Source organism: Triticum aestivum, chromosome 4B (genome assembly GCF_018294505.1).
Source record: "Triticum aestivum cultivar Chinese Spring chromosome 4B, IWGSC CS RefSeq v2.1, whole genome shotgun sequence".
NCBI lineage: Eukaryota > Viridiplantae > Streptophyta > Magnoliopsida > Poales > Poaceae > Triticum > Triticum aestivum.
Window position 1 is genome coordinate 181,390,940 of NC_057804.1, and position 12,560 is coordinate 181,403,499.

The 12,560-nt window shown below is 43.3% G+C and overlaps 2 protein-coding genes across 2 annotated transcripts; one reads left to right on the forward strand and one right to left on the reverse strand.

Moving 5' to 3' along the window:
* The first annotated feature begins 1,264 nt into the window (after positions 1–1,264).
* LOC123091700 (probable serine/threonine-protein kinase PBL7) lies at positions 1,265–2,750 on the forward strand. Its single transcript, XM_044513302.1, has one exon. It carries the CDS (start codon positions 1,408–1,410, stop codon positions 2,611–2,613), a length of 1,206 nt encoding a protein of 401 aa, XP_044369237.1. The 5' UTR covers positions 1,265–1,407; the 3' UTR covers positions 2,614–2,750.
* Positions 2,751–3,001: 251 nt separating this feature from the next.
* LOC123091699 (E3 SUMO-protein ligase SIZ2) lies at positions 3,002–12,341 on the reverse strand. The gene is made up of 16 exons (XM_044513301.1): positions 12,110–12,341; positions 11,611–11,691; positions 10,990–11,038; positions 10,823–10,901; positions 10,570–10,729; positions 10,035–10,168; positions 9,590–9,658; positions 8,275–8,362; positions 6,800–6,875; positions 6,271–6,344; positions 6,025–6,132; positions 5,352–5,513; positions 4,857–4,961; positions 4,700–4,780; positions 3,720–4,608; positions 3,002–3,524 (listed from the first exon to the last, which is right to left on the reverse strand). Exons 1-16 carry the CDS (start codon positions 12,152–12,154, stop codon positions 3,391–3,393), a joined length of 2,334 nt encoding a protein of 777 aa, XP_044369236.1. The 5' UTR covers positions 12,155–12,341; the 3' UTR covers positions 3,002–3,390.
* Positions 12,342–12,560: the final 219 nt, after the last annotated feature.

Consider the following 12,560-nt stretch of genomic DNA (forward strand, 5'->3'; position numbering starts at 1 on the left):
CTTTTGCATATTTTGTGTGCAAGTTTTTCATATATTTTGAATCCTCTCTATACGAAAAAAGTTTGGCAAGTCTTTAGGCATGTTTGCACAATACCACTTTCTTTTTCTTTTTACTACCCATATTATTTTTGTCTTGAGTAAAAAAAATCAAGCTTATAAAAAAGAATACTAACATTCACAATGCCAAGTTTTTCTTTCATGTTCTTTCTTCTTTGGGGTAATACCAATGCCCATATTCATTCTACCTTAGAATTTTTAAATTTTTGTTTTATTTTGGTATTTTTATTTGTTTAAGTTTAAGCTTTTTTTTTACTACAACAAATTTTGTTTAACCAGGTCGTTTTGTTGATCTTAAGTCCACACCTTATAGCCCGTAGTGTAAGAATATTGTGGAAATCTGATATGACCAATGTAATTTATTGTGTGGTTTTAATTTTAAAAATAGCATAATGGTTGCTAAAATAAAAAAACAAGAACCAATGTTTTAATTCCCTCTTTTCTCCTCTCATTAATTTGTATAAATACAGTGTATGCGTGTGCAAGCAAATATACTCCTTCCATTCCCTAATATAAGACCTTTTAGCTATTACAAAATATTGACTACATACGTACTAAAATGAGTGAACATACATGCCAAAATGTGTCTGAATATGTATGAATCAAGAAAAAAGTTAAAAGATCTTATATGAGGGAATGGAGGGAGTACTTGTTACGAAAAGTTTTACATTCACATGCATAGTGTGTGCGCATGCACAAATGATAAAATTTAGCAAGCTGATTAGATAACATATACTCCCTCCGTTCCAAATTACTCGTCGCTGAAATGGATGTCTCTAGAATTAAAATACATCTAGATACATCCATATATGAGACAAGTAATTCGGAACGGAGGGAGTACTTACTAGTACTAGTATTATAGGTTGATGCCCCATACTCGGTTAAATTTATTGTCAAATTTAAATCTTGAAAAGCTCAGGCGCATTACATTGCGAAACGGAGGGAGTACTTAAAATCGACTGGAAGGAGAAGAATCATTCAGTCAACCCAGCGATCTTGTTTTTCTGCCTTTGAACGCAAATCCAACAAGAAATATTTTCAGGCACCTGACACATTGGTGATCTCTGAATAGATTAAAAGTTTTCCTCGCCAAAAAAAAGAAGGAAAAGAAAAGCAGGAATAGATCGAATTTACAAGGAAGCAACGCACAGCGGGGCGCTTGCCATGAATAGGCAGTATGCATTCAAAACCGCGGTCACCATGGACGGCCAGCCGGCCACCCCTCGAAATTAAAGGCTGTGCATTTCGCATGCTTCCCCCGAGCCAAATCGCCCTGCCTCCATTGCTTCCTGATCACCCATTCCTACTCCCGGCCGGGCTCCCGGCCGGCCGGCCGGCAAGCACTACAAGATGTTGAGCTGGCTCCGTTGTTTCCCGCACGACGGCACCGCCATGGACGAGGAGAGGAAGCCCAGGCCCGGGAGGAGCGCCACTTTCAGGAAGAAGCATAGCCACGATGCCGCGCCGTCTCGGAAACGGTTCATCCGGTCGGGCACCTCGCTAACCGAGTCCTCGTCGGCACGAGCCAGCTTCGGCCGCCACTCCGTCGACGTCCCCAACTACAACCACAGCATCGTCTCGGCGCGCTCCTTCACCTTCCCCGAGCTCGCCGCCGCCACGGACAGCTTCAGCCATGCCAACCTCATCGGCGAGGGCGGCTTCGGCCGCGTCTACAGGGGCCTCATCGGCTCGTCGGCGGTGGCCGTCAAGCAGCTCGACCGCACGGGGTTCCAGGGCGACCACGAGTTCCTCGTGGAGGTGCTGGTGCTGAGCAGCCTCCTGACCCACCCCAACCTCGTCGGCCTCCTGGGCTACTGCGCCGACGGCAACCAACGACTCCTCGTCTACCAACTCATGCCGCTCGGCTCCCTCGAAAATCACCTCTTCCTCCCCCGAGTCCCAGCGGACGGCGAAGAGAAGCCACCACCGCCGGTTCTGCCGTGGCGAACCAGGATGAGGATCGCGCACGACGCCGCCCAGGGCCTGGAGTTCCTCCACGAGACTGCCAACCCGCCGGTGATCTACCGCGACCTCAAGTCCTCCAACATCCTCCTCGACGAGGGATACAACGCCAAGCTCTCCGACTTCGGCCTCGCCAAGCTGGCCACACCCATCACCCGCAACGGCAAGGGCGGTGATGCGGAGGAGGAGAAGGACGGCTCGTCGAGGGTGATGGGCACCTACGGTTACTGCGCGCCCGAGTACGTGAGGAAGGGGCACCTGACAGTGAAGTCGGACGTGTACAGCTTCGGCGTGGTGCTGCTCGAGCTCATCACCGGCAGGCGGGTCATCGACGAGAGCAGGCCCTCTGGGGAGCAGAACCTCGTGGCCTGGGCGGCGCCCATGTTCAGCGAGCAGAGGAGGATGCACGAGCTGGTGGATCCGCTCCTGGTAGAAGGGCCGACCGGCAGGGAACTGAAGCAGGCGGTGGCCGTGGCGGCCATTTGCTTGCAGGAGGAGGACACCGTAAGGCCCATCATGTCGGACGTCGTCATGGCCCTGAGCTTCGCCGCCGACGACGACTTACCCTCTGCTCCCAGATACACGTCACTTTAGCATATTACTATATCTGGTGGCATTGGCTAACATTGTGTGGTTTTTACCTGGTGGCATTGGCTAACATTGTGGGGTTTGCGTCTTGACAAAATGAAATAATGAAACGGGGGATTTTGGCTCACATTTCAAGTCGCAAACCTTGCAAAATACCACCGCTAAATGCTAAATACCATGAATTTCCTACATACTCCCTCTGGTCCGAAATATAAGATCTTTTAGAGATTTCAATATATAGACTACATACGGAGCAAAATGAGTGAATCTACGCTCTAAAATATGTGTAGTCTGTATTGAAATCTCTAAAAGTGCTTATATTTAGAGACGGAGGGAGTACATACATACAGAAAATAAAATATCGAAGCATGGCATATTAGTTCTTACCACAGGCTGAACAAAAGGAAACTCTTTAAAGACGGGAGACTACATGTACAGCAACTGACCCTCAGTTCCTGCTAGCTAGCTAGCTATGCTACAGACTTTTGCCTACAGGCAGGCACGATGGAGGAGCTTTGCACCCTTCCCTAAATTCTTCTACTGCCTCCAAAGTGATCACCATGAATCATTAAAGGAGAATGATAGAAAAAGAAAAAAGAACTGCTTCCTATATAGATAGATACCACTGCGTTCATTTTCATCCTTCTTGGAAAGACAGACATGGAGGGACAGTCAGTCCTGGATCACAAACAAAACCAGAGGAACCATTCCACCAAGCGAACAGCATGCATCTCACACCTCCGGCCGACCAACCAATAGTACGGGGGCACCCAACTAGGGACGCTAATCAGAATCTGACTCAATAGCTAGTACGGATTTTGGTCGAACTGACCGTGGCTGACCAGACAGTGAGGAAGTGCCACCAGATCCATCCCCAGCAAAGTCGTCGTCGTCATTGCCACTCATGAGAACTGAAGCTGCACACAAGGAATCAAATGTTAGACCTTCCGGTGAAAATGCAGAGGCACGATTATGTGGGCCACTGCTCACTGTCTTCACAAAGTATAAAGAAGCAAAATGCTTCCACATTCATTTGTAAAAGACTTCATATGGATGGAACAAAATCACAATAAACTGCAGAATTAAGTAGCAGAGGGTGACTTCTATCATACCATCTAAAGATGTTATTTCATTCGCAGGGTTCTTCCTTTTCCGGGAAGTGTTTTTGGCATTATTTAAACTTCCATCATTCCCATATTCTGGTTGGTTTGCTGCTGGTGCTAATACGCCCAAATTAACCGTAGAAACTGGCTCGTGCAGAGATAGATTGGTGGCAGGGTAGTTTTGCACTTCACCCAGATTATCTGTTCCTTGTATTCCTGGATCATCTTGGGTAGTCGAAGGATACTCCCAAAATGACAACCCCAGATCATCAAAGTTTTCATTAAGGAAAAATGAAGTTTCATCTGGGCCTCCTGAAGTGTCAAGTGGATTGGGCGGTGGAAACTCATATCCGGTGTCATTTGCTGCGCCACAATTCACTGCACTAGGAGACAACACCGTAGCATTTTCATCATCTGAGTCGCTCAGAACTATTGGAACATGTTCATCCCCAGGAGAAGTATTCAGATCATATACACTGCTCGTAGGGTGATCAGATTGTCCCGGTTCTGAATTATAACTTCCACCTTTAGCATCCTCATGATTACTGTTGCTTGTATGGGTGACGCATTTCCCATTATCAAAGTCTCTACTCTGATCATTATAAGAAGTTGGTTTCAAATTAACATCCCCTTTCTTGCTAATTTCCCATTTGCCATTGTTGTTTCTCCTAATTCCCAGTTTGAGACGAGAACCCTTATTTTCAGGCAACGGTTCTTCTTTAATCTCTTGCTTTACAACACCCGTGTTGGGTTTCGGTCCTGTACCTGTGGACATACAGAGAGTGCCATCTGGTAAATGCCACTGCATAAGATCCTTCAGTTCAGCTCCACCCTTAGCTCTCCAGGAACCATCCGGCTTGACATCGATTTCTGATATATCATCTCCACAGCTTTTGATCTAAATCACCAAAATGCAACAAAATCAGCATAAGATGCATAATGGAGTAACAGAGATGAAAACATGTACTTCATTAACAATATGGACTCACTAGCGAAGTGATGCGATTGAAATAAGGATCAATAATTAGATTCTCCAGAGAATAGTTCTTCAGGCAAATTGGGCATTGCCACTGCAGACAAGGAATCCTAGTTTGATTAGAAAAAAGAAAGGTAAAAGAAACAATGATGCGAGACAAGTAATCAAACCTTCCGTGAACGTTGATTCAGTTCCACAAAAGCTTCTAAATCAAAACAACCCATGTGGACACAGGGTTTGAACCTACCAGCTACCTTAATCCTTGAACCAGTCATCTGTCAAAATAAATTAGCTTTTACATGAACGTGCTTTTCACAACATGACATTAGAACGTAAATGGCTAACTTTGTGACAAGGTCTGCAAAACATACTATAAATCAAACAATACGATGCTGCTAACATGGGATTGTATAAAAAAAACATCTAGGTTAGAAATGTCATAAATAAAGTTATTCTAGGAAGATTGCACCGAGCCTTGGGTGTCATGGTATACAGAACAATGTACAATGACAAATGCTAAATATTCAATATTCCAATGCACATGAGGTCATTCCTCAAAAAAAAAATGCACATGAGGTCAGGTGCAACAGACATATCAGGGAAAGAGCAGGATTGGCAATATCATTATGGATCTAAACATTCTCATTGATGGCCAGAGTGCTTACAGGGCATCGGAGATTTACAGAGACTGAATCAGCAACAACCTCAATATCACTATCACTGTCTGCATTATCTGCCTCAGTCCCCCCACCGACGCAGCGACGCACACGAGAAAGGGCATCATCAAACTTCTCACCATCCTGTTCCTTTGGTACCAAATTTAGGACCTGCCCATTATCAAAATTTTAAAAGACGAATTAAAAGAAGAAAGCAGGGTTCCAAATCTCAGGCACTTGATGGTTCCTAGGTAGCAGCTTGCTTACGGTAACTGCTGAAAGAACCATTCTGGCATTTTCCTGGAGCTTGTATAGAGATTACTTTTTAACAGCACAGTTCACTTGTAAACCAGAAATACCGGTCAGGAACCATCTGGGATTTGGAACCCTTCTATAACGTGCATTATTAGTATTATGCCATCTTTCATCAACCTAAAACAGCTACCCTCTTTGAGGCCTTATCATTAAGCACTAAAGATTAAAAAACAAGAAAAACCAAAACATTTACAGCGTTGATGGAAAAGGGAGTGCCAAACGTGCCTATGAAAAAAAAAAGATATCTAAAGTGTTTCCTGATCCAAATACCCTCTTTCGCCAAATATGTATTTCTGAAGAATATCATGGTCAACAATGGAAATGTGAAATTGCCTTTCATGTGACACAGTATACCATAAGCAATTACCTCTTCCAGAGATCTCCTCTTGGCAATTCTGACACCCAAACAGAACGCACGAGAGTCACTTCTAGATAGAACAATCTTATTGGGACCTTCTTTCAAAAACTGTGTTAACTGGGAACAAAAAATTGAGTAGGATCAACAAACATCCATGCAGAAAATGTATCATGTAACTAATCATCAAATTTTGGCAAATCATTGTTAAGGTATAAAGTTAAAGAACAGCATTCTCCATTGCAACAAGATACTTACCATAAGACCATCATCTCTACCATTGGCCCCTAACGGCTGTGTAGCTTGCCTGCTGACAACCCGAACAGGAATACCTGAGAAAACAAATAATTTCCAAAACGAATAGTTCAGATCTAGATGAATGAACCCACAATTCAGTGAGGAAGAACAATTTATAGCTGCCACAAAATGTTCCATGTAACCAAGCTGCAAAAGACTCGGATCACGCCTATATCTACAAGGCTGGAATGATGCAGAACTCAAAGTATTAAATTCCTAAATTGAGAACATACTGGAATGCATAAGTGCATTAAGCCATAGATGCATACAGGCCTGCATGCACATAAGACTCGTAATAAGGCAAGGGGAAGCAGCATAAAATGAGCGAATAGTATCAGTGCATGAGGGCGGTCAAAATTGAATACAAAAATAAGATGAAACTGAAATTTGACTGATCCCAAAATCAACAAATTGACTGACTGAATAAATAATTTCCTATAAGACCCTGTCAGATAGTATTTCAGTACAAATGGTAAGCCAATGGAAATACCATTAACTTGCATGTCAGAATGTAAAGGCCAGTGCATCCTGAAAGGAACTTTGTCATCGAGAAGGATACACCAAACCTGCAAGAAATAAATGGTGCAAAGCAAACCAAGGTCAAAAATGGATACACATAGTCCAATATTCTCTAAGATGGCGCAAGATATTAGAAATTGAGCACTGTCACCATGTATTAACTCATAAGTCCCAAACATATCCTTGTTATTATATTTGATCTTGAGGTAATTGTGCTCCTGGTACAAGAACTTGGCAGGTGAGTTTACTTTCATACAAAACCTACATCGAGGTACAATAACTTGAGGTACAAATGCTCCTGTGCTGACACATGGACGCCGGCGGGGCAAAGTGCATGCGCTGAGCTGCTTGGATTCTTTGCAAAATGGCCCCTGCAAGTCTGAAATTTTGACCGTAGTCCCCTAGGCACCATAGACATCTAATCTAGGACAGTAAAACTGACCTAATCCCAGTCGTCTGTCATCTCACGCGTTTAGCGTTTCCGGCCGTCCATTTTCCTGAATTGGGTGTTTCTGGCCATTAGATCTGCTATCTAAGGAGTTGCTGCTCCAGGAGAAAAAACGAAGCTCTCTGGTTAACTGGGCCACTTCTGCCAACCGAGCACGTTCCAAGAGAAAAAACACTTAGCTCGATCGATGGGCAGTCGATACAACCATCAACAAATCACGCATCTCGCGTGATGCCGCTACACATGGCTGATCTCGATCGCCTCCACCCCTCGGAGTCCGACAACAACGGTACACTGCTGCTCGACGACCCTGCGACCGAGCTCCCTCCATCGATCGAGCGGATAGTTTTTTCTCCTGGACCATGCTCAGTTAGATAAATGGGCTGGCAGAAGTGGCCCAGTTAACCAGAGTGCTTTGTTTTTTCTCCTGGAGCAGCAACACCTTAGACAGCAGATCTAATGGTCAGAAACGCCCAAATCAGGAAAATGGATCGCCAGAAACGCTAAGCGCGTGAGATGGCTGAGATTAGGTCAGTTTTTCCGTCCTAAATTAGATGTCTACGGTGCCCAGGGGACCTCGACCAAAATTTCACAGACTCGCAGGGGCCATTTTGCAAAGAATCTGAGCAGCCCAGCGCATGCACTTTGCCCCGCTGGCGTCCATGTGTCAGCACAGGAGCGATTTGTACCTCAGGTGCACGTCCAGGCCAAGTTATTGTACCTTTGCTGTAGGTTTTGTAAGTTTTTTGTAGGAAAGTGAGCCCCCCAGCCAAGTTCTTGTACCAGGAGCACAATTACCTCTTTGATCTTTTTAGCAATGTACTAACTCCGTCTCAAAATATTAAGACATTTTTTTAGTCTAAACTAGCCTACAAAAACGTCTTATATTTTGAGACAGAGGTAGTATCAAATAATATATGATCATACAAATGGTTATTTAAAGAAAATCATGAACAAACCTAATAGTTCAAGGAAATGAAGAAGGAAACGAAATTAACCTGAATGTCATATTCAGCTTTCTGTAGCATTTCCCTATTAGCTCTTGATAACGGAAAGGTTTTCTCGATATACTGTACAGTATATGACCTGAACATAAGCATGAATCACAAACAAAAACTATGCAAATCGCAGAAGTATCATGGTTCAGTTAACTTGTACAGTGACATAAAACAATTTGTGGTCATCTAGTTACTCAAATCTCATGGTAGCAACATGTTCATCAGATGTACAACCACCGTATAATGTTTACTTCTTATAGACTTACTTACTTACGAAGCCTTTTATCCCAAACAAGTTGGGGTAGGCTAGATATGAAACCCTTTCATGAGGACTTCCCAGGAGGTCACCCATCCTAGTACTACTCTCACCCAAATGGGTTTCATACCCAAAAGACTGGCTAGTTTTTACGTTGGCTCGCCAAGCCGATCACAACCCTTAGATATGAAACCCTTTCACGAGGACTTCCCAGGAGGTCACCCATCCTAGTACTACTCTCGCTCAAATGGGTTTCATACCTATGGGACTGGCTAGTTTTTACGTTGGCTCGCCACGCCTATCACAACCCTCCTCCTTTACCCGGGCTTGGGACCGGCTATGCCTAGAAGACATAGGCGGAGTTTACTTCTTATAGACAACGAAAGAATAATCATGATCAGAACCATCTCAGGTTGTAAAGCAAGAAAAAAGACACAGAGTCCACTTCTCATTCATAATTAATGAGATCGAGTACCTGGGTTCTAAGTATTGAGGTAAGATAGCTCATGCAGTAATATCACCACAGCAGACAAAACACGAAGTAATTACTACTCCCTCCGTCCCATAATGTAAGATGTTTTTTGACACTACCCTAGTGTCAAAAAACGTCTTACATTATGGGACGGAGGGAGTAGCAGATAATGTCTGACACATGAACAAAAATTCCTAACAGGATATACTGAATGGTTTCTAGACATTGCTTTGGCACCCTGATAAACATATTATGAATGATGAGGCATGATATAATCACTTGTTTGCACTCAAACTTTAACGTACTAATTTGAGATGGCTCTACAAAAAAGGACATGCCAGAGGAGTTACAACAGTTATCAAGAACAACAATTTTTTGCTTATTTAGACATTTTTGCAACATGGTACAGTTGAAGAGATTCTGGAAGATATTCCACGGCACATAAAACAGAATGATGAAGGAAAATATTTGCTCCCCCGCAAGGCCAATCAACAGGGCACGGTGGCTCCTGGCCATTGACGCGTAAATGGAGGTAGAGGAGGTGAAAATAAAAAATGTACTTTGGAGACAAATAATGCATGACTTACCCATCTGCCATTATGTTCGAAGGAGCTACTGACACTGGAAGTAATGGGTGGTTAATAGTGACCCAGAAACTGCAAATTGCAGAAGGAAAATATGTCAGAACAATCGGCCATTTAGTATTAAGACTTCTAAGCTACGAAATGCAGAAAAGGCAGTCATTCGGAGCGGGGGAAAAGAGAGAACATAAAAGAGATGCAGGAAAACCAGTTCTAAGTTGCACAGTAATGAGAGTTTCATACATGATTACAATTAATGCTACAGGACGACCCAGATAATCTAATTCAACTAATAGAATGCATGAACATTATCCAATACAATAAACTGAAACATCACATGATTAATAGCACTGGCACATCACCAAACATTAAAACTAATCAAACAAGTAAATAGTGAGCATGCATGGTTCAGCAAGGGTTTGCTATTAAACTGAAGGTGAGATCAACTTACGGGTCTGCCCTGCTGACTCGGCACATCTCACAATAGAAACTGGAAGGTAGTTCTTGAGGAGCAGTATCTGCAGTCTTCTCAGGTATGATGACACAATCAATATGTTGCCATACATTGCATCGTGGATGGTCACACTGAAAAGGACCAAACAAAACATGAAGGAAAATAGAAGCAGTAAAACCTGTCAAGAGCAAAATTACAGAACGCTACAGGTCTCTAAATGATGGAATAATGAAACACTTAAAGGTTACAATTCATAACTGATGTTACACGTAGATGCAAGCTTTTTTTACAAAACAGAGAATGGTCGATGGCAATTAGCTCCTTTGAAGTTTCACGATACATAATAAAGGTCACTGCTTTGAAGTTCCAGAATATGCAAAATGCCAAAGCTAACTGCTTTGATAATTCAACAAACAATTCTTAAAATTAACAGGATTAATGAACAAATTTTAAAGATCTTATTGAACTAGTTGGAGGTGATGAATAACAGAACCTAGCAGTCATATAATCATACTTGTCATGGGAGCTGTACCTGAATCATGGACCCAGTGGCCATGGAATTACCACAGGGGCAACGGACCTTGATATCCAGCTGAGCAGAATCATCTGGGTTTTTCATAGGCATTACACTGTACCCCAGCTCGTTCTGGTTTCCAGAGGCTGAAACAGCATTTGCAGGCTCACGCATTTTTCTAGAAATAGTAAGCAAAAATCAAGAGAGACTTGTAAGGCTCAATCCAGATAATAGAAACACAACATAATGATATGAAGAGATGTGACCTCACCTAAAAGTGTCCTCGACTATTTTCACTACCGTTTCTTTTCCAACCATCAGTCTGTTTGGTAAGCCATCAATTTTGGAGGCTACAGGAACAAAATGGAAGTGATACCTTAGGAGCTCCTTGTAGAAACACTAGTCTAACAATATCACTGAGAAAAAATTGTGATTTACCTTGATCCTGTTGATCGGATAATATTGCAATGATTTTATCCACTAGTTCCTGTAAAGCAAAACACCGAAACAAAGTTGTTCAGGAGTAAATAAATATTCTACTCCCTCTGTTCACAAATATAAGCTGTTTTGTATATTTCAGTATGGACTACATACGGACTCAAGTGAGTGAGCAAACACACTAAAACGTGTCTATATACATCCGATTCAGAAAAAAGTTAGAACATCGTATATTTGTGAACGGAGGGAGTAACATACAATACTACAAGACGCATGGAAAGTAATCAGTTCCGGAAAAAAATATTGCATGAAAATCCAATCTTTTCCGTGCTTCCGAACAATAAAGAGAGCCTAGAAGCATATGACCAATGGATAATACTCTCTCCGTTTCTAAATATAAGTCTCTTTAGAGATTCCAATAAGGGAATACATACGGAGCAAAATGAGTGAATCTACACTCTAAAATATGTCTATATACATCCGTATGTAGTTTGTATTGAAATCTCTAAAAAGACTTATATTTAGAAACGGAGGGAGTATAAAGTAAATAAATACCTAGAATTTCCTTGTGTAAAAAGCGTAGATATACAACAACAACAAAAAGAGAGGCTGTGAACAAACCTGCTTCTTTCCATGCTTTGAAAGTCCAATCTTATACAGGACATCTTTTAGCTCTTTTAATCGGAAGTGCTTCAGCTTGTCCTGCAAACAAAGCATTTATTCGATAAGCCAGATGATACAGTCATTCTCATCCCTCTGCTTTGTAAGATAAGCATCTTGCCTACATCAGACCGGATATTCATACTACACTGTCCCCATTAATTCTGCTTAAAGGGTAATGCAAACACGGACAAGTTCTACCAGCTGATCTGTTGCGAGGGGGCAAAAAGGGGGCGCATTTTGGCTATTGATATGACCAATCGAGAGTGTTTTTTGTCCCTAGCCGGATAAACAGGGGATTAAACAGCGGGATTACAAATCTAATCAAATGAGCGCAGAAATTATAGGCTATCAAAGGGGATCATCGGGGAGGGCTTTAGAACCCATTGTCAACAGATTGAGCGCGCAGACGCATATACGTAAGAGGAAGGAAAGGGCACAGACGGTCGCCGTGTCATACCTTGCAGGCGGCGAGCACTGGATCGCCGCCGGGCGCCGACGCCATGGCGGCGGTTTTCCCTGGATTCCGATGGGCGGGCGGCCGAGAAAGGAGGAAGGAGGAACCGCAGCGGTTTGGGTGGGGCGACGGAAGGGGGTCGGGAGGTGGGAGAAGGTACCGGAATGATCGCCGTCGCACGAGGGCACGGGAGAGGGGAAGTGTTGGTGTGCGGCGGCGGGCCGGCGGGCGTTACTTGCTGCTGCGCTGCACTTTTTTTTGGTGGTGGGGCGAGGTAGGGATCGGATCTGCAAGCGACACGTGTACCCTGCAAGGGCTAGCTCGAATCTCAAAGCGCTCTCCCCCACCACCGTATGCTCTCTGTTCCTGTCCTTCCGGTATGCATTTCCTCCTAAACACAAGGCGGATAGATTTTCTGGCAGTGGTATCCTTCTCTGTTCCTGCTCTCTTTAGA

Coding starts and splice junctions, on each gene's coding strand:
- LOC123091700 (XM_044513302.1), top strand. CDS start 1,408: ATGTTGAGCTGGCTCCGTTGTTTCCCGCACGACGGCACCGCCATGGAC.
- LOC123091699 (XM_044513301.1), bottom strand. CDS start 12,154: ATGGCGTCGGCGCCCGGCGGCGATCCAGTGCTCGCCGCCTGCAAG. Junction 6,345..6,799: donor TTCTGACATGCAAGTTAATG/GTATTTCCATTG, acceptor TTGTTTTCTCAG/GTATTCCTGTTCGGGTTGTC. Junction 6,133..6,270: donor GTAGAGATGATGGTCTTATG/GTAAGTATCTTG, acceptor TTTTGTTCCCAG/TTAACACAGTTTTTGAAAGA.